We start from the raw sequence: 26,236 nt of genomic DNA on the forward strand, positions 1-26,236 counted from the left end.
TGAGCACCGTGGCCCCCTGCCCCCAGCCCTGGCCTACTGCAGGCCCCAGCCTCCCCTCCCCAATTCCTCTCTTATACCCCCAACTCACTCCCCACCAGGCCAGGCCACTCTGTGTGGCAGGTCTACCTCCTCACTACCCTGAGTTCAGCCACCCATCCAGGAAGATGAGGAAGACAAGCCCTGGCTCCGTAGGACAGGGACCTGAGTGTCAGCCCCCTGGCCTCCACCTCCTGCAGCCACTGGTCGCTGGGTGGTCTGCTCAGGCCTCCAGGAAGGCTTGCTGACTGTAGGGCCCACATGATCCACTCCGATGCAGACCTTGGGGCCCCCAGCTGGCCTAGCTTCCTCCTCCGTGAAGGTGCCAGGCTGGGGTGTCTGCCACAGAAGTGGGGCCTGTTCCTGAGCCACTATGGGCAGCTGCCAATGGGGACTGTCAAGATTCAGGAGACGGGCCTGGCAGCTGGGCAGGTGCCAGTGAAGGGGGTGGGCTTGATGGGGGCCACAGCATGTGCTCGGCACCAAGAAGCCTGACCACTGACCACTGCCTTGGCTACTCCCCAGGTTCCCGGGCTGCATCCTGCAGATGCCCAGCCAGCAGCCACTTGCACAGCAGGGGCCTTCTAGGATCAAGGTGGTGGGGACAGCGATACCCTCAGGCTTGAAGACCCAGAGCTGCAGGCACCCAGTGATGTAGGTCAGGGGAAAGAACTGTGGTGGCAGGGACTCCTGGCACAGGGTGCTGGCACCTGCTGCCCATTTCTACACAGCTCAGGCATACTGTTGGGTGTTTTTGAATGCCGTGTCACTGACGTCTAAGATAAAATATACTTTCTCTCGTTAGGAGGGACCATCTGCCTGGCTTTCTTGCCTAGGCCGCCACCTGGTGGCAACACCTCTGAATTGCAGCCACAAGGGTCTGGGGGTCAAAAGGCATGTTTGACCCCATGAGGAAACTAGCTGGGTCCCAGGCAGCACCCCACCCCAAGACCGTGGATGGAGGAGCAGACCAAGGCAGCAGACACTGGTGTGCTGCCACGTGATACAAGAATGATTTATTAGAACTGCATGACAAATCATATAAAATAACCATTTTCTGAAAGACACCCACGAGACCACCTGAGAACAGTGTACAGCCATACCTCCAAGAAGCCAGGCAGGTAGGTACTAATCCCAGGTCAAAGGCTGGAGGGGAGGAACACAGGGACTCGCGTGGGGGTGGGGACACCAGTTTGTGCATAAAAAGAATTGTACAGCAGTGAGCAGGGGTGAGGGTGGATAAGTCTTGGACAAGGCAAGTGGCCACGGCTTGATTCCGGGAAACAGGATGTGGGCAGCTGGGAGGGGCATGCAGGGGTGGGCGGCACCCGGGCAGGCTGGACTAGCACCTCCTCCAAATGGACAGTGGGCTCTGGGGACAGGGCCAGGCGGGATCCCCCAGCCTCCCTGCACACACACACATAGTGTACACACACACGTACACACACGTAAACATGAGGTGGGCCGGGGCACGGGTGTGCAGGGCCCTGCACTGGATTCCACGCCAGCTATCTGTAAACAGGGAGCCCATCACCCGTGGGGCCTGCAGCCACCTCCCACAGTGGAGGGCCCACCAGGGTCCCACGCCTGCACTGACACCAGGAGCAGCGCAGGCACAGCCACCATCTGATCCCAGGGCATGCCCCACCCTACCACAGCCAACAGGCTCTTTGGCTTGGTGGCCCCAGAGACGGCCACCGCTGCAGCAGGGGAGCAGGTTCTGCTCCCCGGCATGCTCCCAGCTGAAGGATCCTGAGAAAGCACAACCTTCCTGGGCCAGCCCCTGCTCCCCACCTCGGGTCAGGCCGCAGGAGCCTGCTGCGGAGGACTGACTCAATGCCACAGAAGAGGGAGGCCGGGGGCGCGAGAGGCAGCCATGTTGTCCAGACCACCAACCAGGGAGCTTCGGGGAGCCTGCTTCCCAGCCCCTTTGGTCTTGCACTCACCTCACCCGGGGGCTGTGCGCCCATGTGCCCACCCCCAAGCCCCCTAGAAGTCCAGGTCCCTGGCTGGGATGACCTCTGCCGCTCTTTGCAGTCAGCATGCCGGCGGACCTGGGCTGGCTCTAAAAGGACCCTGTCTCCACAACTCTGCACCCGGGTCCACAGGCCAGCTTATGCCACCTGCCCACACGTGGGCCGTCTCCCTGGGGCAGCCCGAAGCTCCGTGGGTTTGGCAGTTGTGTTGGCACCAGAGGCTTAGAGTTGTGGGCTTTCTGCCTCAAACACCTCCAGGGTTGCTCACCTGCCCAGGCTGCTGACTGGAGCAGGTAGAGCCACCAGGGCAAGTCCTCTCCCTCCTGGACAGGAGTGGGAACATGCCCGAGCCCTCCCCAGCTCCACGTCTGGCACTGAATGACCCATGCCCAGCATACAGGGTGGCAACAGGTCAGTTCAGAGCCTCCCAGTGAGTCCAGGCAGGGCCCTGACAGGCTGAGGGTAGCATTGTGGTCACCTGGTGGGACCTCCCTGCAATGGCACAAACTACATTTTTCTTTAAAGCTAAGAACAAAACTAACAGTGATGAGGGGTGGGTATGTGTCCTGCAGGGCTTGCTCTTGGCAGTGGCCACACCAGACACTGGGCCAGGAGGCTTGTGGGGGTAGGGGCAGCCATTGGAGGCTGGATGAGGTTGGGGTGCTGGCTGGGGCTGAGGAGGGGGCCTGGGTGTGGGAGGTGCTTGCCCATGGGGTTATGGCACATGTGGGGTTTTTCACAGAGAACTGCCTGAGGTCGGGCAGGTGGGACAAGAGGTGGGTGGGCAGGTACAGGACACATGCGCACAGGGAGGCTGGCCTGGCCCTCCTGGCCTTGGCCTAGATCAGGAACCTCTCTGCATCGGGGAGGAAGGCAGGCTCCGGGAGGCCGGGGGGCCCACAGTTGGCCCGCTGTGGGAAGCTCCTCAGGGGCAGGGCTGGCAACAAGGTCTCCACTGAGGTGGGCGTGGACGGGCTCTGGGCTGCTGTCCAGCCCTTCCCGAGCCCGGGCTGCCCCGAGCTTGTGCAAATTCTGTTTCCTGTGAGCAGGTCCAGGTTCCCACTGGGGTCCACGATGGCATTGATGACTGCAGGGTGGAGGTCAGGAGGGTCAGGCCACAGAGGGTCCAGCAGCAGGGTGGCCCAGCAGCCTCCCCCTCTCCTGCCCCAGGGCTGGGCCTCACCTACCTTCGAGCTGCTTCTGCACTCTCCGCAGTTCCTTCAGGATGGAGCTGATCTCCTGGGGAAGAAACAGTGAGTGGGTGGAGCAGGACCACTGGGGCATGCCCTGCCAGGTCTGGGGGGGTGGGACCCTGCCTGACCCTGCCCACCCAGCCTCACCTTGTTTGACGTCTTCAAGATGGGCACCTCATTCTCGGCGTTGATCCTGGCCTCCAGGTCCTCCCATGCCCGGCCCGTGTTCTGGAACAGGATCCTTCCAGGGGAGGGACAGGACAGAATGAGGATGCAGGGGACCTGGGCGTGACACCTCCCAGACCTCTCCTGCTCACGTGACCCATTCCTGGGCCCCAGAGCATAAGAAGGGCCAGGCTGCTGGTGCTGTGGTCCCCATCTTCGTGCAGAACACTGAGGGACTAGGGAGGGAGGAGGTGGGGTTCTCCGAGCCTAGGTTCTGCTTGCCGCATGGGGCCGGATTCAGGCGAGCAAGCGCACCATGTGGCCCCGCAGGCCACGGCCCGACAGGGTCTCGCCCACCTACCACATCAGCCCCTGCCTGAGGGCCAGACTCACTTCATCTTCTCAGCAAGATGCTCCGTGTTCTCGCGGATGGCATGTGACAGCTGGGACACAGGATTCAGCATCAGGTTATCGAAGATCACCTGGGAAGACCCGGGCATTAGCATGGCCCAGCAGTGCCCAGGTGGCCCTGCTCACTCCTTGCACCCAGACAGCCGGTCAAGACCCCGCGAGCATGGCGGTGGGGCAGGAGGGGACCTGCACCTCCTCGCGGCTCCGAGGCCGCGTCTTGTTGGCCAGGGCACCCTCTCGGTTGTCGTTCATGTTCTGGTCGAAGTCCCGAGAGTTCATGGAGCCAGGTGGCACCTTCTGGAAGTTGAGGCTGGCCTCTGGGATGCGCTGCACCAGCTGCAGAGGGGCAGGGCGGGCAGCATTGGCACGCTTGGCGGAGGGCAACCACCAAAGGGTGGAAGGAGCGGCCCCTCTGCTACAACAGGCAGAGAGCATGAGGGGCTCTGCCCGCTCAGTGCCCCCGGCGCCTGCTCCCTCGGATGGGGGCAGCTGAGCTTCAGGTGTGTTGGCCTCCCCAGGCCATGGCCTCTTGGGGGGGTGGATGGCAGGGGGTCAGCCCAGAGGGTCTGAGCTCAGGGTGTGCAGGACTCTCCCTTGGTAGCAGGTACTGCCCCTGGCACATGCACCCAGGAAGCCAGGGCTTACCTCCTCACGGGCGGAGATGGTTGAGGCGGGGGTGCTGGGCACATTCCCAAGAGAAGGACTGCGGGTGGGCCCTGGTGAGCCCAGCGAGTCACCGTCTCCAGCTACGTCGTGGATCTCCTGGGCCAAAATAGCCACGTCCTTCACCAGGGTCTGGCTTAGCCTGCAGCCGGCAGGAAGGACAGGTCTGTGGGGGTCCTCATGGAAACTCCCGCCATGGGGAAGGGGCAGCAGGAGCCCACGGGCCTCGAGGTTGCCCCCACCTGATAGTGCACTTCCTCCAGGCACAAGTGGGACCCTGCCACGTTGACGTGGCACTGGATGGGGGACAGGGGCCTGGGATATGCAACCCCCCACTCTGGCCCCAAGCCGTGGCAGCAATGGAATGGGCCAGAGCCCCACCAGGAGGTTCCACTCACCACTGCCCTGGGGAGGGACAGGGTGGGTCTGCCAAGAGGAGGGCAGTGCCCCCCCTGCTCCTGGGCAGGACTGGGCATGGTGGCTGCTGGGTGTGGGTGCGACTCAGCCACAGGGTGTGTGGGGCACAGGACCACCCCTGCAGGCAGGAGAGCTGAGGCAGGGAAAGGGTGGACCACCATGGCAACTAGAACTTGGGGTTCCTAACACCCTGGGGGAGAGCTGGGCAGAGGGTGGGGGCAGAGCCTGGAGGCCAGGGGCCTTTTGCAGGCAGCGGCCAGGGAGCAGGGCATCTCCCCGTGCCCTGGTGAGGGCAACAGGTATGCCCCAGCAAGGCACCTAGGCAGCTGGAAGGGGCAGAGACCTGTTGGGGGTAGACGCTGTTCCCTGGCCCTACCACCCACATGGCCTTAGCTGGGGCCACACCCTGGTCCTGGGGCCCATGGAGGACCAGGTCTCTGTCCCCAGCTGTCACAGGGTCTCCACTACCTGCCCCTCTGTGGCCAGCAGTGCCTCTGGCCCATGCCCCAAGCTGGGCTGTCTGATCAGCCTCCCCATGCTGCCCACCAGGACTGCCTCACTGGTCCCACCCCTACATTACAAGAACATACAAGGACGTCCCTCTGACATGGGGGACGTGCCTTGTCTGCTGCTGTGGGCCCTCTCTGCCCAGGGACACACTGGCACTCAGGATCCCCCCGCCCTTCGCCTCGCCCAGGTACAGTGCCTCCATCCAGGGACCACACCTCTCTTCTGGGTGGCCAGACAGTCCCCATGCTCTGCTCAGGTGGCATTATCCAAGGGAGAGCTCCGCCCCAGCCCTGCTCTCTCCCAGCCCCCGACACACCTACTCCACAGTGGCTTCAGTTGCCATCCCTGCCAACATGCCTGTGTCCCCCATCTTCTTGTGGGTCACTCTCTGGAGGGCCACCTGCCTCTCGTCAACTTCGGGGTGCCTCAGGGGCTCTCAGGCTGAGCATCAACAAAATACGTGGCATCCACCTAGGTCCAGGACCTCACCTGTCCCTCCATAAACCTTTGAGGCCCAGCCTTTGTGGCACTGACCACTGCTCAGGGGAGACCATGTTCACTCCACTTATCTCCCCGCACCGTCCTCCCATCATCTGGGCTGGAGACCGACAGCTGCTGAATGTCCACGTGAGGAAGCTCATTTCTAATAAAAACACTGGGGTGCCCTCCTTGTTCCTGGGGCCCCTGATCCTCATGGGCAGATCTCCTTCATCCACTGCCCGCCCAAGCATTCTCCACATCTACCTGGGGCCAGGAGGAGAGCCCCAGTCCAGCCCCTGCCGGCTCTTGGCCACTCACCTGGCTATCTCCGCGATCTCTGCTGTCTGCACGATGAAACCATAGGGGTCAGGCTCCTCCTCGTCATCAGTGTCCCGGAGGCCGGGGGCCCGGGGGCGAGCACGGCCAGCACCGCTGGCCCGGGGGGTCTGCGTGGCTGTTGAGGCGTGGGAGCGCGAGTGTCTGGGGGAGCCGTGGTGGGAGCCGTACTCCTCCTCGGAGGTGGACGTGTAGTCCGAGCCCTGCTGCCGGCGACGCGCGTCTTGGATGAGTGGGTTGGTTCAGGAGCAAGAACAGAACAGAGCAAGCTCAGCACCCATGCACCCCCAGGGCCCTTGAGGTCCCCAGACTGCAGGATGACTGCAGCTGGCGCCCATACCCAGAAGCTCTTCAGCAGAGCACCAGCAGTCGCTGAGCTGCAGGGACCACAGGCCACCACCAGCCACCACCTGCCCAGAGAACACGTGGGCTGAGTGGCCAGGTACTCCCAAGTCCACCTCAGTGACCCAAGTGACATCTATCCCTGATGAGACAGGAACCAGTCCAGGACAGCAGGGAAAGGTGCTGAGCCGACATGGAAGATGGGGGTGGACCTCCCCTGAGGGTCAGCCACACAGGGTTAGGGCACAGGGTGAGCCCAGGCACGCCCCTGGGCAGGGTCCTGGCTCTTGACCCAGCCCTGAGCTGAGGCTCTGAAGCAGGCTCTGTGGCTGGGGTTGGGCGCCTGAATGCCTGGGAGCATGGAGGTGTGACATGCAGTGACAGTGGGTTCTGCCAAGCAGACTTCCTGCCAGTGCACCCAGCAGCCATGGGTGGGCGGCAGGTAGTGGGGGCAGGTGGGCCAGCCCTGGGCAGGGCAGTGCGGCCAGAGCAAGGGCAGAGCTGCAGCTCCTCAGCCTCAAACCAATCTACTCCATGAGCACAGCTCCCCTGGCAGGTCAGGAGAGGGCAGGCTGTGTGTGTGAGGACCCTGTCAGGGAAGGTGGGCAGCAGCTCCAGCGGCCACTGTCACCTGTCGCTGGACACATGGGCCTCGGGTGCAGGGTGGGTCTCTCATGGGGGTCTGACCCAGCCTTCCCTGGCGGAGAGGTCTGTGGGCTCGGAAGGCTGTCAGAGAGCCTCCCACCGACGGCACAGGCATCCAGTGCTCTCCCCTGGGCTTCAGCCACAGCAGCACGGGGAGCAGAGGACCACGGAGAGCCCCCCCAGGTCCCCAGGCCCTGTGGTGGCTGGCTCAGGAGTCACAGGAGGACTCAGCTAGAGTGTAAGAGCGGCAGGGCCAGCCCCTGGGCCCAGTGGGGAGATGGGATGTGCCCCTTGTCCCCAGGGAGGTCAGAGTCATCTGCCTGCACGGGGTGGGGGGGGGGCAGCAGGGACACTGCAAGTTGGCAACACAACCTCCAGCTCTGGGAGCAAGGGCTCCCCTGGCTGCCACGGGGCAGGCAGGCGCTGGAGGCCGCCCTGGTCCCGGCCCGCTCGCCAGCCCGCCAGCCCGCCACCCACACTCACTGGAAGAGTATCTGGCGCTGCCTGGGCGAGCCCGGCTGAAGGGCTGGCGGGAGCCCACAGGGGTGGCAGTGGCGGCGGCGGCGGCGGCCTTCCTGGCAGCGGCGCGGGCTTCGGCCATGGTGGGCTTGCGGCTGGTGGAGTATAGCTCGACACTGCGGCCGGAAAAGCCTGCGCGGGCCGGGGCTGTCTCAGAGTCGCTGGGCCCTGTGAAGGAGCCTGCCCGCTTCCGGGGCATGGCCAAGATGTCCAAGCGCGACAGCTTCTTGGCCTGCTCAGGAGCTGGCCGGCCGGCTGGCTCGGAATTAGCCGGGGGCCCCCGTTCACTGTCCATGGCCTCGGTGTCTGAGGTGTCCCCCAGTCGGGCTCGTCTCAGGCGGGAGGCCCGAGTGGGCCGGGGGGTGGACAGGCTGTTGGAGCGGGTCAGTGCCTGATGTACCTTCTGGGCACTGGTAGAGCTGCGGTTCTGCTCTTCCCGAGCAGCGGGCGATGGCGGGGGGGCCACTGGCTTCCGACGAGGTCCTGGCCGACCTGCCCCAGTGGCCTCCGGGGTCTCATGGTTGGAGATGACCAAGTCTGAGCTGGATGGGTGGGTGAGGCCAGAGCCCCGCTCATCATCAGGCCAGTCCAGGGACCCTCGGGGCCCATGGCCCCGCCGTGCAGCCAGGCGTCTTGGGGGCTCCCCGCAGCCCAGGTCTGCTGGGCCTGGTGGGTGCTGCTGCTTCTCGGACAGCTGTTCCCGGGTGCTGCTCTGGGTGGCACCCCCAGGGTCTGGCACTGCTGGTGGGGAAGGCAGCTTCTCCTGTCGCCCTCGGGGCTGGGGGGTTGTTGGACTGGGTCCATTCTTGCCACTGAGCAGGCTGACGGTGCTGGCCGTGTCCACATCTGAGTCCCCAGACAAGGAGTCCTCTGGGGGCCTAGGGGTGCTGCCCCCCTCCCCCTCTTCCTCTGCAGACTTGGAGAGCAATCGTGCCTCCAGGGCCGCCAGGGCCGACTCGGTCTCCTTCAAGATCAGGTGGGTGTCCTGTGAGTGGCAGTCCATGCGTGAGGCCCGGGCTGCAGCCAGGTCCTGCAGGAGGGGGTGACTGGAGATGTGCGGGAGCTTGCCAGGTGCAGGGCAGCTGCTGGCCGGCTCCTTGGTGAAGCTTTCCTGCCGCACAAAGGCCACAGCTTCCTTGGGAGGGGGCAGGCAGGGGCTGTGGGGCTCTGGGGACGGCCCAGTGCGTAGCTGGATGACCATCCTCCCGCTGGTACTGACATAGAGGCCATCGCTGGCTGGGGGGCTGGTCTGGGCTGCCCGACCAGGGCCCTGCACCTCCCCAGGAGCCATGTACGGCTTCTGGGAGGAAGCGGCCTCCCTGCTCTGGCCTCCAATGAAGAAAGACGTGGGGGCCGGCTCCCCAGGAGTCCTGGGTGAGCGCCGCGTCCCAGCTGGCCCCTCCTGGGGGCCCCTGCGTCTCCCCTCCAGCTGCTCCGCGCCTGGCTCTGGGACCCCGTCCGACCCGCTGGCATCACTCAGGCTGTCGGGCTCCAGGTCCTCCTGTCCCACGGGGTAGCTGGCCGGCTCTCTGCCCAGGTCGGGTGGCCCGGGCCCACTCCTTCTGGCAGCCTCGTGGCCTGCAGGACTGGCAGCCCTGTTGCCCGGTAGCCGTGGGAGCAGTCGCCGCGTGCGAGCAGGCAGGGGCCCCTCGGCTTCTCCAGCCCTGGGCCCAGGGCCGTCGTCTGCAAGGCACAAGGACAGCCGGTCAGAGCGCCTGCAGGTCTGCAGCCCTGAGCACGCGGCCCCACCCTGCTCTAGCCCAGGACAAGGCAAGCCAAGAATGTGGCCGGTGGCCTGAGGCTGTCCTGACCTGGCCTCCACCCCATGGCCTCCCTGGGTCACATACCTGGCAGACCTGGGTCTGAGTAGCTGTCGGCCAGGCTGGCCCAGCGAGATACCCACTTCTGAGCCCCAGGGGAGCCCGGAACCAGGAGGCCCTGCAGAAAGAAGGGCAGGAGTACGTGTCCACAGCATGGGCAGCACACATCTGGAGGCCAAGGGCCAGGAGGGTATCCACTTGTGCTACCTGCACCTGCCACATGCACCCCCAGGCACAGACAGCAAGGTGACCCCACTCTCACGGTCTCACCTGGGCCTGTATCAGCCCATCATGAATACCCACTGGGCAAGCTCTGCCAGAGGGGCAGAGTTGGGAGTCAGGGCTCAGCTCTGGTCAGCAGCTGTGGCTGTGCCCTGACCCTTGGCTCCATCAGTCCAGTCTAGGGCAGCCCATGCCCCTGGTACCCAACTCAGCTTGGCCTCAGAACCCGGCCCTGAGCCCTCCATGCCAGAGCCCAGCCCAACTGCCCTGGGAGCCTGCCCTAATCAGAGGCCTGCTGACCTCGGGCCCCAGGCCCTCTCTGGAGGGCCACCTGGGCTCACACCTGGTGCTCCACCTGGGGTGCCAAGCCTGGTGGCCGGGAGGCAAACTCCTGCAGCAATGCCATGCGCTGGGCCACACCCTCATCACTGGACTCCTCTCTGTCCCCTTTGATGACTGGGCGAAAGGTGGCCGCTGACACCCTGGAGAGTTCGGGAGACTCGAATACCCCAAATACCTGCAAGGAGACAGCACTGAGGGTCAGAGGTGCCTGGTCCCACTCCTACTGCAGGGGACAGGGCAGAATGTAGCTGGACATGTCAAGTGGGAAATGGGCCCAGCTCCAGCCAGGTAAGAGGCTGGGACAGGGCTGCTATGAGGCCTCCTGGAGCCCCTCCACCCAGGTGGACCAGGCATGGGGCCAGAGGCCTGGAGCAGACCAGTGGGAGTGCCCTCCCCCCGTGCCCCATGGGCACTCTCCTAGCTGCTATGGCACCTGGTCAATCATTTTGCGGGCCTCCTCCACCTCCCTGTCCTGGGCCTCTGTCTCGATGGTGTAGGTGCCCGCGTCACTGAGGCTGTCCTCCTCCTCCTGTCTGCGTGCCTTGGTGAGCTGGGGGTCTGTGGGAGGTGGTGGGGGTGTTGGGGGTCCCACGGGGCTGGCCCCTCGGGGTGTCAGGGGGGCAGGCAGCACTGGGGGCACCTTCTCGGGGCCAGGCCTGGTGGATGGGGAGCTCTCCCGCAGACACTGGGCCATGAAGTCCTGGGCCAGGCGGGAGCGGCGCCCCACGCTGCCAAAGGGGCGGGCAGGTGCCCGGGGGGCGGGCGAGGTGCTGCCCAGCCGCTCCTCAGTCTTCTCCCGTTTGAGTGAGCTGGCTCTCTGTGGTCCCGAGCCGCCGCCTGCCGTGCGGGTGGGAGCACCCGGGCGCTCCCTGTCGGCAGTGCCCGGGCCTCGGCGCCTGTCGGGCTTGGGCTCCCCGGCAGGCGTGTGTGTGAAGGACTGAGAGCGCTTCTTGCGGGGCGTGTCCTCGTCAAAGAACTCAATGACAAAGGCCTGCTGGTTGTGCAGCAGCTCCTGCGGGTCCCGCTTGATCTGCCTCTGCAGCCGCACCTGCTCCCCGGAGCCCTCGGCAGTGGCCCCGGCCCCCGTGGCCGCCTTCCCCAAGGGGTCCTCGGAGTCGCTCTGTGTGCCATCCTCATGCTTGTGGCCTGGGGGGGCAACTCATCAGGAGACAGCACTCAGCCCAGAGGCCTCGCTGCCCTGGACAGAGGTGAGCCATCACACGTGGTCTCACGTGGGGAAGGGCAGGGCAGGGCACCCCACATGCAGGACCCTGCCCCTCAGGCCCGTGGTTCTCGGGAACTCATCAGTGAAACCGACCAAGCTGATGGGGCCCATCGCTGGCATGGTGGACGTGCGGCCACCCACAGCCCCCACCTGCTAGCCCCTGGGCAGCACTCACCCTTCAGGGTGCGGGTGTGGATGGGCAGGTCACTCTTGGTGCTGTGGCGGTCATCCCCGGGGCCGGGCCGGCGCAGTAGGCTGGGGTCATTCTGCACCAGCCAGTCGGCCACCTTGGTCTCGGCCGAGACGGCCTCCACAGGCGTGGGCTCCTTGCTGGGCGGCCTCCGCTGCCGCAGGGAGAACTTGGTGATGTGGTCCTTGATCTTCAGCTTGCCGGGGCTGCCAGCGTCGAACTCAATGGTGAAGGAGGCGTGGCTCTGCACCACAGGGGCCGCGCCCTCACCCCCCTCCTCGTCCTTCGTGGGCACCTCGTGCACAGGCGTCTCTGGGGGCCGTGTGGGCTGCGGGGCCTCCTTCGTGGGGATCTCGAAGTAGCTGGGCTCCCGCCGGAGCGAGTAGCCCTGGGGCTCCACAGGTGCACGGAAGCCATCCAGCTCTCCATCCCGCTGGGCCGCCTCCTTGGGACGCTCTGGGGGGCAGTGTTCTCAGACCAGGCCTCGGGGCAGCCACCCTCTGCCACCATGCCCGTCTCCCCGCAGGGCCCAGCCGTCCCCACCCCGCGCCCCCTGGGAGTGGGGAGGCGTGTGCCAGTGTGGGGCCCACCTGGGCAGGGCTCCTCCTGGCGCCGGTCCTCGGGTGTCGTGCCACCGTCGTCCTCACCCCACCAGGAGGGCTGCCCATAGAGGGGCGTGCGGTAGGCCACTGCCTCTGTGGGGGGAGTTGAAAACTCTGGGACTGGAGCTGGGGGACAGGCGGGGCTCTGGAGCGGGCCCTGGCATCACCTCCTGGCTCAGACTGTGCTACCGAAGACCCTGCTGGCAGCTCCCTGCTCTGAGCCACATGCCTGGGGAGGGACAACTGCCTGCAGGGCCTTGTCCCTGCCTGAGCCTCCTTGGGAGTGGCCATGCAGGAACTATCCCTAGGGGTATAGTCCTCCACAGCCCATCCCTGGGGCAGGCAATCTGGTCAGCCCTGGCTGGCCCTCTGCTCCTGGAGCCTGCCCGACACCCCCTTCTGGCCACGAATGCTCTGTAGATGGCTTGTCACCCAGGCCCACGTGGCACCTGGGTGCTTTGGAGCACTGTTTTATGTCTGAACGCTGGCCTCCGAGGTTAAAGTCACAGCTCATGTGAACTCTGGTTTTCTAATCCCTGCTTGCACTGGTTCCGCCAGTCAGCATGGTGGCTGCGAGGTAGCAGAGGGTCTGGAGGCCAGGCCACCGTCCAGTACCCCGTGCTCCTGTGGTGAACCTCCCTGGGCAAGTGCCCCTCCCCAGGACCTTCCTTGACCCAGCACAGCAGCACACATCTGCTTCAGGGCAGCCCTTCCCTGGTATATGGCCCAGACCCTCCACTGCCCCTCGGGGCTGAACCACCTTCCTGCCCAGCTGACTGCTCTGAGCCACTGTCACCAGCTGTGTGTATTCACAGCCTGGACGCGGACAGGTACTCCAGGTGGCTCAGATGACTTTCTGGAAACCTTCCCAGTTCCAAAAGACAAGCTTGGGCTGGGCTCCAGAAAGCAAAAGGTGTGCAGCTGCCCCCCAGCCGGACGCTGGCTGCTCACAGCTCCTTGCTGCAGATGTGCAGGCCAAGGCTGGGGGGAGGACAGGCAGAGTCCCTGGACACACCCCCTTCCATCTCCACCCCGCATAGCCCGCACACCCAGCCAGGTGCTCTCTCAGGCCTCCCAGTGCTACACCCTCCCCCTGTGCCCACCCAGAGCTGGGTGGCAGCTATCATCTCACGCAAGACACAACCAGGTTTTGTGGTGGAGGCCCCCCAGCCCCCGGTGGCTCTGTGGTGTAGAATTGCGTCCAGATGTCTGATGCTGGGCAGTTTAGCCTCCGGCATCCACATTCTGCCTGCCTCTGACCTGCTTGAGACCACATGGGTGGCCAGTTGGTGGCCCACCAACTGCAGACCTCTGGGATGTGGTGTGCCTGGGCAGGTGTGTACAGAGTGAGGGTGCAGGTATGTACGGGCACGTGAGCCCGTGCACAAGGAGGCAAGGTGTGCCCTAAGTGCGCAAGCTGGGGTGCAGGGTCATGCAGGGAGGGGAGGAGGTACACTTTGGGGGAGGTGGGGTACAGTGGGGAAGGACAGGGTATGATGGGGGGAGCTGTGGGAGAGGAACATGGTGTGAGGATAGTCACTAGGTGGAGGAAATATTGTGGGTGCATGGTGGATGGGACATGAGGATGGTCCACCCTGTCCCTGTTCATCACCAGCCCAAGGCCTACCTGCTCCAGGTCTCCGGTCCCCCTTCTCTGGCCTGGGATGCAAGGACTCGCAGTAGGGTGTGTGCTCGGGCAGTGCCTCGCCTTTCTTGGGTGCTGGGCCCTTGACGCTCACCTGCAGCTGGCTGGTGTACTTCTCATGCTACGGGCAGGCCGGCAGGGGTGAGGGGTGGGCACCAACATTGGGATACAGCCACCCAGGGTGGACCCAGCCTCTCCCTCCCACTTGGACAGAACATGAGACCTGCCCATTTGGGCAGCTCAGGATCCACACCACAGGCCACAGAGCTTTGAGGGGCAGCTGGGGTTTGCTCTGATGGGAGGTGGCAGGCAGGGACACCAGCACAGAGTGCCTGGACACTGCCATCTCCAGGCCCCACCAGAAACAGGTCCAGGTGGCAGGGTTTTAAGTGCAGGGGTCCTCAAGGTTGGGGACCAGAGACACATGTATACTGGCAGAGTGGGCTCACAGGCCCTGCTGCTCTGGCTGTGCGACCTCATGCTGCCCACGGTCATTTGAAAAACAGGCTGAGGATGGTCCACCCACTGGGCTCCTGGCTGAGCTCTGAGCAGGTTCCCACACACCTGTGCCCCCAAACAAACAAGCAAAGGCAGAGGGGACACCTGCCTCCTGTGGCTCCCCAGGTCCCAATGAGGGCTCTGCACACATGACCCAGCATACTCAAGGGCACCTGCTCAGAAGGTGCTCCTGTGGCCTCCACATGACCCTTCTCATACCCAAGATGCTGGTGGGCCCTGGGTGGCCACAGGGGTCCAGCTTCTTGCCCCACCGTTGGTATACTCTGCTCCCAGTGAGACTTCTGTTCCAACGGGTGACCTCAGCAGCCCCTGTCTGGGCTCTTGGCCACCTACCCAGCCTTAGAGGTCTGTCCTCTGAGCCACAGAGCCAAGCATCATAGGGACTCACAGCCTCCGTCCTCTCAGTGGTCCTGATTGCGGCAGGCTGATGGCTCAGCCTTACCGCACCACTCCCTCTTCAGGTGCCCCACCATCTGCCACTGCATATGCCTGGAGAGTAATGGCTACTTCCTCACCTGCCAGACTGGGCTCTCTGGCAGGGCAGGACAGGTCAGACTGATTCATGGGACCCACAGCCAGGATCTGGGCCTGGGGAATGTATGCCAGGGAGATACGGCAGAGGAGGCAGAGATGGGGGGGATGGGGTCAAGGTCTCACGGCCAAGGAGTCCAGGACTGGACCTGCTCGGTCCTGGGCTCACCGGCACTAACCTTGAGTGCCTCCTCAGGAACACGGTGCTGCACACGCTCTAGCACGTACATGTTAGAATGTGGACTAGGTTAAAGAGAACACAGAGCAGAGAGAGCTGGGAGGACGTGCACCCAGAGCATGGGGGCCAGTGTGGGATGCATGCCCAGGGTGCATGGGCCAACTCAAGCCCAGCCAGAGCTCCCTAGCCATGTCCCACATGCTCAAAGCACAGGACATCCAGCCTGAAGAGCTTGCGGTCAAGCCAGGACCCTGGTTCCAGGGAGTGGTCACTTGATCCCCAGCCCTATGTGACCTCGGGCTCAGCAAGTAGGCTGGCATAGGCCTAGACAGGGACGGGAGCTCCCTGGGTCCCCAACAGGAGGTGGAGCCCAGCCGTGGGCACACTGCTCTTGAGTCCCCAGGCCCTGGCTGTGAATACTAAGGCCCTTACACAGTTCCGGGACGAACTGTGATCCTGGTTCCGGAAGGAGAAGTCCAGAGGAGGGGAGTTTCTCAGGAAAAGGATATCGTAGCCAAAGCGGATGACATCATTGAGCTTCAGCGTGACATACTTCTGATCTGGGATGCGCACATCATTCACAAATGTCTGTGGAGGAACGGGGCAGTGCTCTGAGCCGTGGGGTCCGCCAGGGACAGCTGCCGAGGCTCTGCAGACCCTCCCTGCTGACCTGTGTCCCTGGCTGACCTCAGGGTGCCACAAACAGCCTACAGCTCTGTGGACATTAGAGCCCAGTCAGGTAGCTGGCCCTCCAGGGCCCAGGAGTGCAGATCAGGTCAGCACCCCGGGGGCCCTCTCAAGCCCATGCAGGTAACAGAGGAACACCTGTTATTCATGCAGCCCTGTACAGGTGGGCTGCCCCATCTGATGAGTGTGCTTAAGGGGAGGGGCTCGAGGCAGACCCCAGCTGGGCCTGAGGCCCCCTTGCTGAGAGCATGTTGAGAGGCTGCAGAGGGTAGGACCTCGTGCTTGTAGGAGGCTCACAGTGTAGGTAGGGCCTGAAGCCATGGTGGGACCCCGATTCACAACTGCATGGGTGGGAAAAGGATGCACCCTGATGGCTTGTTTTCTTATTAAAATAGCATCCCAGGATGGCCCACGTCCACCAAACAGAGATCCCAACAGGTACCTCCAGGATCAACACCTGTGGCCCTGTTCTTCCATTCCACACACCGGGCTCTTCTCAGCCAACCCTCCCGACTCCTGCAACCAGGGCCTCCCTCGTGGCCACCTCCCTGCTCCTGCCAGTGACAACTCACGGAAGGGAAGGTCACAGAACTCCCATACCCAGAGAGGGCACTTGGGCATGGGTCCTTCCATGGAGGTACACTTCCCAGCCCTGTCTCCTCTACCGCCTGAGGTGTCCACTCACCGGGAAAAAGCCACGCCACCCCTGGAGGTCAAGTCCTAGCCAGTGAAAGCCCTTCTGGCCTCTAGCAGAGAGGAGGATTCCTCCCTAGGGGAGCAGGAGGCTGGGAGTAGACTGGGGAATGGGGGTGGGGCCAAGCTAGGAAATGAAGGAAGGGGGCAGAGCTGAGGGGAGGGGCCAAGGACAGGAGATGAGGCAGGGCCAGAGCTGAAGGGAGAGGCCAGAACTGAAGAGTGGGGCCAAGGTAGAGGGGAGGGGCTAGAGCTGAAGTGCCTGGTCAGAGCAGGAGTAGGGGGTGGTGCTAGGGCTACGGGGAGCGTCACTGCAGAGTCCACCACACTTACCCCATTGAGGCTGCCCAGGTCCTTCACCCAGTGCTCGTCACGGTCCTGGTCATAGTTGATGACGGCATGCTGCTTGTCCACACTGCGTGACTGGGGAGGCATAGAGACAGCCTCAGATGCCTCATCTCAAGAGGAGAGGCACCCCTGCGGGCCCACCCAGGGTGGAGCACCCCAGGCTGCCTGCACTCTTTAGCAATACCAATACTAGCCCCTGAGCCCCCAACCCCTGGCAGAGGGCACCCCTTAATGCCACCAGGACAGGCCACAGGGCATTAGGGCAAGATGCCTAGGCCACTTCTCCCATCCTCTGCTGCCCCCTGGCCCTGCTTCCAGGAACGCCCTCTCCAATGCCCCCTCCCATTCAGCAGTGGGAGCCCATGGGAACCCTGTCATCTGGGACAGGCTGTTCTTCTAAGGGCAGGCAGGGGCGTCCAGTAGAACCCAGAGGAAAGCAGAGCAGGAGACTTGTCTCAGGGAGGGACCTCCTCCTCCTCCTGGCCTTGCCCCACAGGGCACACAGCCTCTCAGTGTGATAGACACATATGCGTGTGAGTCTCAGGCTCACTCCTACGCTGAGAGTCACCCAATTCCACCTCTAGCTGCCACCCACCCTCCACACCCTGGCAGGCCAGGGCCTGGCACCTGCCCACAAACCCCTCATCATACACATGGTACTTCCACCTGAGTCTCAGTTTCCCTGGCCACCAGACTACCCAGGACACCCCCCCCCCCTCTCCCTCTCCCTCTCTCTCTTTTTTTAGAGAGAAAGAGAGAGAATTTTTTAATATTTATTTTTTAGTTTTCAGTGGACACAACATCTTTATTTTATTTTTTATGTGGTGCTGAGGATCGAACCCAGCACCCCACGCATGCCAGGCGAGCACACCACCGCTTGAGCCACATCCCCAGCCCCCAGGACCTCTCTTAAGGACAGTCACCCCAGCTCTCTCATGCTATCAGCCTTGACTGGAAGACCAAACTGAGCCCCCATGCCCTACCAGGACAGAAGCAGAGACAGGTCACATTCTATCTACTTAGGGTCTGCCAGTAGGGGCCATGTCACCCAGTCCACAAGGCCATGTGTCTCAAGTCTCAGGTCTCAGCACCCAGCATCCCCACCCCCCCACACCACAAATCACGTTGCACAGCTTGGGGCTGTGGGTGTCCGGGTAGTGGCTGCATCCCTGCTGACCCTCTCCCCCATGTGAGAAGCCACAGGCCTGGGGCCCAGCCAGCAGGACCAGCCAACCCTGGGAAACCATCAAGGACAGTGTGTGCTCCAGGTTGCACCCCCGCAGGACACTGAGGTCAGCCTGCAGAGCCCCCGTGGTGAGATTAAGGGCTGGCACGACTGCTCCCTCCTCCCTTCAGGATGGCCCCCAGCCACAAAGGTGGTCCAGGACCTGTGTTCCAGCGGGACCTCCCCCCAAGCTGGTCATTCACACCTATGGCCACTGCAGAGCCCCTCCTCCCTGATCCTCTCCACCTGCCCTGCTCCATCAGTAGATAAGCACTGGAGGCCCCCAGGACATAGCCTCCTTCCTTGTCAGAGTCCAGGGAACACAGCAGGGGCTGGGGGGGGGGGGGGGACACAAGCAATGTCACATGGCTTGGCCCAGGGTTAATGTCTAGCCCTGCAGGTGTGCCAGCACAGACCCTAGACAGCACTGCAGCTAGACAGACTGGCCTCCATGCTCCCATAAACACTGCCACTGAGGAGGGAGCACCCAGAAGCCCCAAGGTGTCCAATTTGCCCACAAGGATGGTGCTGCACTAGAGACCTGGGGAGCCAGAGAAGGGAGCACGGGAGGGCGGGGCCCAAGCCACACTCTGCACTCTGTCTTCTCAGGATGTGGGCAGGGTGTGGGGGACAACTGACCCAGGAGCACTGGGTCCTCGGGCAGCCATCTCTGAGTTACCTCCCTTGGCACAGCCCACATCATCCATGGGAAATAGAGGTTGGTGGCTCTGCCAGCCAGTGCCTTCACTGAGAGGCCTCAGGACCAGTGCTGGTCCAACTCACCCACCCCCAGAGTAGCAGGACTCTGGCAGAGGGGGTCAGACCTTGAGCCCCTGAGCCCCACTTCTTCCCCGTCCCAGACTCTTCATCCAAAGCTGGCCCCCAGCACCAGTCTCTGCCCTAGAGAGGACAGGCCTGAGGGGCATTCCCAACACTGCTCCCTCCACTGGCCTCAGCCTGTTCCCCAAGGCCTTGGACGCTCCTAGTATTTCCTCCTCCTACAGGCCCTGGTGGCCGGCAAAGAGCAGGGGAGGCACTGGCTGGGGGACACGGGCACTCCTTCCTCTGGGCATTACTCCCCCAGGGAGGAGGGCCATAGGGTGGAGGGCCTTGAAGCCCTCTAGGGGAAAGTGGGTACCTGACGCGCAGACCATTTGACTGCCCCTCTGGGCAGCCCTGAAAGACAGGCACCTGGTTCCTACTCGGAGCCCACACCAGCAGCCAGAGGCCTAGGGCTCTGAGACGGGCTGGAGGCTCACCTCTGCCTGCCACCCGCCATCTACACAGGCCAGCTCGCTGACATTCAGAAGGAACCCTCCGCCTCAGAAAAGCAAAGCCTGAGCCTGAGAGCTGGGCTCGGGCCCCTCCTTGGGCCAGGGTCTGGAAGGGGCATGGGGGAAGAGTATGGCCTGGGGGGCTTCTGAGGCCACCTGCTCTCACCTGAAGGGTGCCCAGGACAGTTCCGAGCTCTGCTGGCCTGAGGTGAATAGGATGGGCAGCTTAGACACTGGATTTGCTGAAGACTGAGCCTTGGAAGGGCTTCCACCTGAACTTCCCAACCTATGACCCCATGGGCCTGCTGTCCACAAGCCAGCCTCCCTGGACACCCTCCAGGCCCTCCCCAGGAGCGCCAGCCCAACATACCCCTTGCCACTCCCAGGCACACACACCACTGGTCTTCATCCTTAGTCCTCAAGCTGTGGCCATACCATGGCCACTCCCCCCGTCTGCCCCACCCCCACCTGGCCCTTGCCAGCATTCTGATCTTGTTACTCTGCTGCTGAAACTTTCCGGGACTGTCCCTGGCCTGGGAGGAACAGTGGCCTTGCCTGAGAGCCACAGGCCCTGGGGACCTCTCCTTGCCCTCTCCCTGCCAGTCCACCATCTGGCTTTGGTCACACCATTCTGGGGACTCTGAAAGCGTCATCATTGAGACCCTCGCCTGGCCCTGGTCTTAGCCCACATAATACTCTCTGTCCAGGCTCACCACCTTCCCTGTCCCCAACACCTCCCCTCTCCCAGAAAGATGCTTCCCCCACCTCCGGTTCCCAGTTTCTGGACTCAACACAGGGGTCCCACCAGCCCCCAATCACACCTGGGCCTGGGCTACCCACGTACTCCCAGATCTGACCTTCTCCTGCTGGCCAGGGCCTTGTCCCAGACACCCTTCTGCCATGCCCCTCTCAGATCACAGATGTTCCAGGAACTCGTGTCCCTCTTCCAGAAACCTCCCTCCCAGCCGCGACACCTCAGACCAGAAGCAGACCCCCACCCTGCCAAGCCCACATGCTCAGGGGCTAGAAGCCAGCCCACCCATGAGAGGCAGCTCCTGGCCCAGGGCTCAGACCTGAAGCACACAAACCAGGCCTGCAGGAAGGGAGGCCTCTGACGGCAGAGACCAGAGTGCGAGGCCACCAGGGGCTTCGGAGTTGGAGAAAAGGTCTAACAATTTGTACTCACTTAAAAATGGAATAAAGATATGTCTCCCAAGTTTATGTCTGATGTTCCCTGTAGAGGAGAGCCCTGAACTGGCTGTGCTGACCCTAGTAGTGGTCACAACCCGAAGTTCAGGCACACTGTCCTGCCAGCTCATCCCGAGTGTCACCACAGTGAACCCGCAGCAGGCTGGCTGGACTTGCTGCCAGCAGGGGCTCCCAAGGCTACTCTGATTGTGGTTTCTGGTTCAGGAGGCAATTGTCCGAGTCCCAGCTGTCATACTTGCCCATGGACAGCATGGTGGAGGCCAAGAGGACAGAAGACACTTCCCCACGAACTGGCAACACACACGCACACACACGTGCGACATACGAGTACTCACACACACAGACACGTGTGCGCAGGCCTCCCAGCCCCCATGCTCATCCTCCTCCCCTGAAGGGGCCCTCCTGCCTGGCCCCTCTGCCACTCTTGCTGATCCTCCCTGCTCACACTGTGGGCCTGGTCAGCCCTGGAGCCCCAGTCCTGCCCACAGTGCTGCCTTCTTTGCACCTCTCCCCATATGGGGGTGAGCGGGGACATCTCACTGATGGATGACATGTTTGTGCCCAGCTCCTGCCTGGAGAGGACAGCACGGGAGCACTTTCTGGGCCCCGAGAGGAGGCCTAGGGCACTCCAGGAGCCAACGGGAAGGCGCTGGCTAGTGGGCTGGGGTGGGGACTGATAGAGTCCACATGGGGAGGTAAAAGTGGAACCAGGTCCCCTGGGAAGCCAGGGCAGGTGTGGGGGCTGGGACTCCTGTCTGTGAATGGGGTGGGAGGAGCACTCAGGGACTCGGAGTGCGGGGTGAGGGACAGGAAACAGCGGAAGACAAGGGGCCAGGCTGAGCCCAGGTGCAGGCCTCTGAGAGCGCTGGTGCAGCTGTGGAGTGGGGCCAGAAACTAGAGCCAGGGAGGGTGCGGGACAGCATGTGACCGCCTGCCAAAGCAGGAGCAGAGGGGCCTGAGGGCCCTCAAGTGCAGGTCCCAGAAAGCCACTGGGAAGGGGATGGTCACACGTACCCAGCTCCTGAGGGCCCAGAGGGGTGGTCAAGGGAAGGCAGCTGGGGAGCCTGCAGCCAGCTGGGATGGGGGCAAGGGCTCAGGTGGGGGTCTGGCCGGGTGGGAGAAACACTGGGTGGGCTGCTGGTGGAGGAAAGAAATTCCCAGCAGAGGTGGCTCCACGGGGCGTGAGGAGGAAGGGAGGCCGGCCCGACCCAGGCCCAAATGGCATGAGGAAGGGTGACCGAGCAAGGGCCACAGGGGTGAGGACAGGGAAGGGGCAGCTGCCAGGGTACCGAGGGCTGCCACCTGCACTCACCCTGTGCCTGCACCAACTCCTCAAGCTGTCTCCCATGCAAGACGTCACATGGCCACACCACCCAGGACATGGAGCGCCAGAAACGCAGGCAACCCAGGAGGGGCCACCTGGCAAGAAGACCTGAGAAGCCACCACTGTCCTGCCCTGCTCAGGGCTCTGCCACTCCCAGGCTGAGAAGCAGGACTTGGGCCTCAGCCCTGTCTGGGCACCCCAGCACCTAAGAAGAACAGCAAGCAGCGCCAGGGCAGGGCCACCGAGCGCCTAGGCTAGGTCCCCCGAAACCCCAGGCTCCCTGTGGCTCCTCTCAGAGCCCTCCTGGCCACCAGGGGGAATGGCAGGGCACACCCTCATCACACCTGAATCAGGGCCATGCAGCTCCACGCCACACTGTGGAGCAACCCGCAGGTCAGGCTGGGGCTACTCTCCAAGGCTGGGGACACAGCCTGAGCCCCCACATCTTACACAGTCTTGGTGCCTTTCAGTGAGTAAAAGTCATCACCAGATGGCTTCATAGCACAAGAAAATGATTCGAGGTGAGTGTTCCACACACGGCCTTGCCTGTCCCTGTGGCTGTCTTTGAGCGACACACCCCTGCAGAGGCAGTGGGAAGCATTGGCCTGCTGCTCCTGCACACAGCTGCTGACATGGTCTGACCACCTACAGAGGCACCAAGAGGGTAAAGGGCAGAGAATAGTCTGGGCCCAAGGAATAACCTGAGGCGTGCCAGGTGCAGACCCAGGCACATGGGAGGACGTCTGTTGAGAAGCCACGGTCTGGCTCAGCCCTCTCTGCCCTAGGACAAGACACCGCAGACTGGGTATTTGTAAACTACGGAGACATCACTCACGATACCAGAGGCGGGAGGGCCAAGATCACGGTGCCTGAGACCAAGGGCCCTGTCTGCCTCAGTCCTTTCTTGGCAAGCCCCTACAGGCTTTCTTAAGGACCCTCATCCCATTCATAAGGACCATCAAGTCCTGATCCCACCAAAGGCCCTGCCTCTCAATACCATCACCCTGGGGACATGTTTCTATAGGTGAATTCAGAGGGACACAAACTCAGACACAGCACAGACACAAATGGAGTGTCACTGGGACAGTGCTTTCCCCAGATGGAGGTCAGCAAATATGTGCTGCCCAGGTAAATGTGCTTGTGAGGGTACCCTGCCACAATCCCGGCCCTGCCCACCTGACCGAGCCGGGTGCACCCAGGGAGTGCAGTGGCAGCCAGGGTTGCACATAGGAGGCCACGCCAAACCCAAACGTCCTGGGGGGTGGCAAACTCTCCCTCAGCAGCCCCTCAGCTGAACAGACAGGTTGCCCAATAGGATGTTCTTCTCCTTCTGAGGGTCCCAGGAGGGGCCAGGGCCTGTGTGCATGCTGAAAGGTGGAGTGCAGGTAGGCTACAGGGAGCCCAGCTCATTCAGGAAAGGATATCCCAGGCCAGGATGGCAACACTGCCCTTCCTTCCCAAACAGGCACATGCAGAAGCCCCAAGAAGCCAACCCAGACTCTGAGACCCAGGGCATCCAGAGAAGAACTTCTGATTGCCCAGCACTCCTCCCTACTAGGCCCTTCCCACCTGGGGCACCATTAGGAAGCCCCCAGCTTTCACCTGGACACATAGAGGAACAAGACCACCAGGACCACCCTCAGATAGTTCTGATGGCCGGACAACGAGGACATGGAATACCCTCTTTCCAGCAGCTTCAGCGGTGAGCCCTCGGCCCTCTGCCTGCACAGGGCAGTATCACCTTCCTGGCCCTGATGCTTTGAGGATCCAACGGAAGCCCAGGCACTTTCCCGTAAGAAATGGGCCTGACACACAGAAGCCTGTGCCCACAGCACACTCATGCCCCCCCATTCCTGCCCACAAGAGGCCCCAGAACCCTCCTGTGGGTCCAAGGACCCAGGCAAAGAGGCCCCAAGCCCCCACTCACCTGCAACATGAGCTCACATTCATCGCGTCCCACAAAGATCAGCTCGCGTGGTAGCCGGTGGCGGGTGCCGCTGCTGCTCACCAGAAACCACGACGTGACGCTCATCTTGGTGCTGACGAGGCCTATCTGGCCCTGGAGGGAGGTGGTCATAAGAGTGGGGCTCCCTGGTCTGGGCCTTGGACCCCTGGACACACCTGAGGCCCACCAAAGATCTGCCCATCTAAGCTCAAACTGGTTGATTCCAGAACTGCTGGGCTTCAGCATAGCAGGCCACCCACCCCTCCCAGGCGTGCCTTCAGTCCCACTGCCTTTGTCTTGTATGACCTGCCTCTCCTTGGAGGCCTACCTGTGGACCCCCCAAGTCCTCCCCATCCCCCAGGCCCCACCTATCCCCCTTCTCTCTAGGTGCCAAGGGACAAGGTCCATGGAATGCTGGCTACACTGTCTGTATGTGAACCCACATGTCCACCTGATCCACCAGGAGCATCTCACAGTGACCCCTCAGGGTTCCCAGGACATAAAACCTGAGCCAGAGGGCCCACTTCTCCAGCAGAACTCTCTGGAAGCCCTGACACAAGAAGGCCTCGGGCGCAAGACTGGCTCCATCATGGCTCAGTGCAAAATGTAAGTGCGGTGGCCTCGTCTAGGCTTACAGAGAACTTGTGGCTCTGAGAGCAGAGCATGCACTCAAAGGCGGGGTCTGGGCAGGAGCTTGTACCCAGTGTACACGTTCCTTTCCCAGGAGGCCAGCCCTGGGGCTCCGAGTCCCTGCACATCACAATCTGCTTCATGTAGAGAACAGGTGAAATTAGGAGACAAGTCCAAAGGTGATCTGAAGACTGGTCAAGAGGTGAGGGCAACAACCCAGGACAGAAGTGACAGTGCTGGGACCCTGGTGAGTGCATAGGTGGAGATAAAGGCAAGGCCACTGCAAGTAGAGGTGTGGAGGTGGACATGAGGGTGGGACAGAGGAGCTGGGAAGGACTGGAGGTCCTGGAAAGAGCTAGACAGGTGGGGGCCATCGCTAAACTGGGAACAGTCACACAGGGTCCCCCACAGACCTCCCAGGAAGTGCACACAGTCTACACATATGAGGTGACACCAGTCACCCTGGCCCTTGGGGCCCAGGCCTTATACTGCAAAGCCCAACACCCACACCAGAGGCTAAGCCCAGCTCTTCACTGAGGTCTCAGCTGCATTCCAGGTGGCCAGTGCAAGACCAACACCATGCTCCACCCATCTGAATGCCCAAGGGGCCATGCATTCCATGTGTACTGTCACCTTGCCCAGCAGGCAGGAAGAGGGAGAACTGTCTGCACCCGGAGGAGGCAGTTTCAGTTCACCAGCACGCCCCTCATTCTGGGACCCCTGCCCTTTCTTAGGGCCCAGCCTCCAGAGAGGAAACCACTGGAGGCCTCAGGGTGAAACTTCAGAGTCTCCAGAGCCCAGACAGCAGACACAAGGCCTCCACAACCCTACCACCCAGAAAGCCCTGATCCTGCTGGGGGAGATGACAGGGCTCTCCAGAGAGCCCCCACCCCATCAGAGTCTCCCAGTCCCCATTCAGCCTCAGGTCTCATTCTCTGCTGTCACCTGCTGCTGGTTCCCTGTGGCCAGCAGACTGGGCCTCCCCCACAGGAGGCCACAGCCTCTGCCTAAAGCAAAGGGAGGTCAAGCCCCCAGAGCCTGGTCAGGCGGCTCTGCAGGAGCCAGGCCACACACTGTCACCACCAGCCCATCCTGAAAAGGCCTGGGAGTCACCAGAGGTTCCCAGCAGCCTGCCGCGGGTTTGGGGCTGGGCTGGCCTGGCCATGGTTGCCAGGAGGGAGAATAATAAACACCCCAAACTTGTCCCCTCAGCTATCCCAGCCAGAAGGGCCACAGCCCAGAGGGGGGGAGGAGAGGAGGCAGCGATGCGGAGAGGCTGGGGACAGCAACGAAATAGGCTGGCGGCTGGAAGGAGCAGGCAGGCTGGAGACAGGCCGAGAGGTGGCAGGGACAGCGAGGAGACGGCGGCGGCGAAGGGAAATGAGGAGAGGAGGAAGACAGAGGGAGGGACAGAGGGAGGAGGCCGGGGAGCGGCCCGGCGGGAGCGCCAGGCCTGGAGGGGGAGGGAGCGGCGCCTTCTCCTGAATCAGCGCTGGTCGGGGGCGACCAAGGCCCTGCCGGTGCCAGGGCGGGGACCCGGGTCCAGGCCTGCCCCCTCCACAGGCCGCGTAGACGCGCACCGGGCCAGGCCGCGTAGACACGCGCCGGGCAGCCCCTCCCTGCCTGGCGCAGACCTGGGACGCCTCCGCGGCGGCGGGGACCGGCCTGGCCAGGTGCGCCGGCTGCCCCCACCCCCGCGCCTTTGTCGGGGCCGCTCGGGGACCTCGCTCCCCTCCGTCCTTTCCCCGCGCCGGGTGCGGCCCGAAGGCGCGCAGGTGCCGGCGACTGGAGGCCCCGCCGCGGCGAGCGCGGGCTGGCGCGTCCTACCTGCGGTTCCGCTCGGCCCCGGCTCGGCTCCCGGCTCGGCCCGGCTCGGCCCGGCTCAGCCCGGCTAGGCTCGGCCCGGCCCTCCCGCCCGGCCGGCCGAGCGCTGG

General features: G+C 63.1%; 1 protein-coding gene across 3 annotated transcripts; it reads right to left on the reverse strand.

The window, feature by feature from the left end:
• Window positions 1–1,037: 1,037 nt before the first annotated feature.
• Window positions 1,038–26,236, reverse strand: Cep170b (centrosomal protein 170B). Of its 3 annotated transcripts, none has more exons than XM_071607466.1 (19): window positions 26,130–26,236; window positions 23,655–23,786; window positions 16,681–16,770; window positions 15,475–15,555; window positions 14,969–15,025; window positions 13,722–13,860; window positions 12,083–12,187; window positions 11,478–11,948; window positions 10,511–11,223; window positions 10,091–10,252; window positions 9,541–9,631; window positions 7,658–9,376; window positions 6,170–6,410; window positions 4,427–4,586; window positions 3,974–4,117; window positions 3,764–3,852; window positions 3,353–3,446; window positions 3,200–3,251; window positions 1,038–3,099 (listed from the first exon to the last, which is right to left on the reverse strand). In XM_071607466.1, exons 2-19 carry the CDS (start codon window positions 23,757–23,759, stop codon window positions 2,852–2,854), a joined length of 4,761 nt encoding a protein of 1,586 aa, XP_071463567.1. In that variant the 5' UTR covers window positions 23,760–23,786; window positions 26,130–26,236; the 3' UTR covers window positions 1,038–2,851. The 3 variants fall into 3 exon arrangements, with proteins under 3 accessions (XP_071463567.1, XP_071463566.1, XP_071463568.1); XM_071607465.1 differs by having other exon boundaries at window positions 10,079–10,252; XM_071607467.1 differs by lacking the exon at window positions 3,974–4,117 and having other exon boundaries at window positions 10,079–10,252.

The sequence above is a fragment of the Marmota flaviventris genome, chromosome 2, assembly GCF_047511675.1.
Source record: "Marmota flaviventris isolate mMarFla1 chromosome 2, mMarFla1.hap1, whole genome shotgun sequence".
Classification (NCBI taxonomy): Eukaryota; Metazoa; Chordata; class Mammalia; order Rodentia; family Sciuridae; genus Marmota; species Marmota flaviventris.

Bases quoted from the DNA above. Each gene is read 5' to 3' on its own strand.
- Cep170b (XM_071607465.1), bottom strand. From the start codon at position 23,759: ATGAGCGTCACGTCGTGGTTTCTGGTGAGCAGCAGCGGCACCCGCCAC. The intron at 11,949-12,082 runs GTGGGCCCCACA...ACTGCCCCCCAG, and splicing joins CCAGGAGGAGCCCTGCCCAG to AGCGTCCCAAGGAGGCGGCC. The intron at 3,853-3,973 runs GTGCAGGTCCCC...GGGTCTTCCCAG, and splicing joins GGCCTCGGAGCCGCGAGGAG to GTGATCTTCGATAACCTGAT.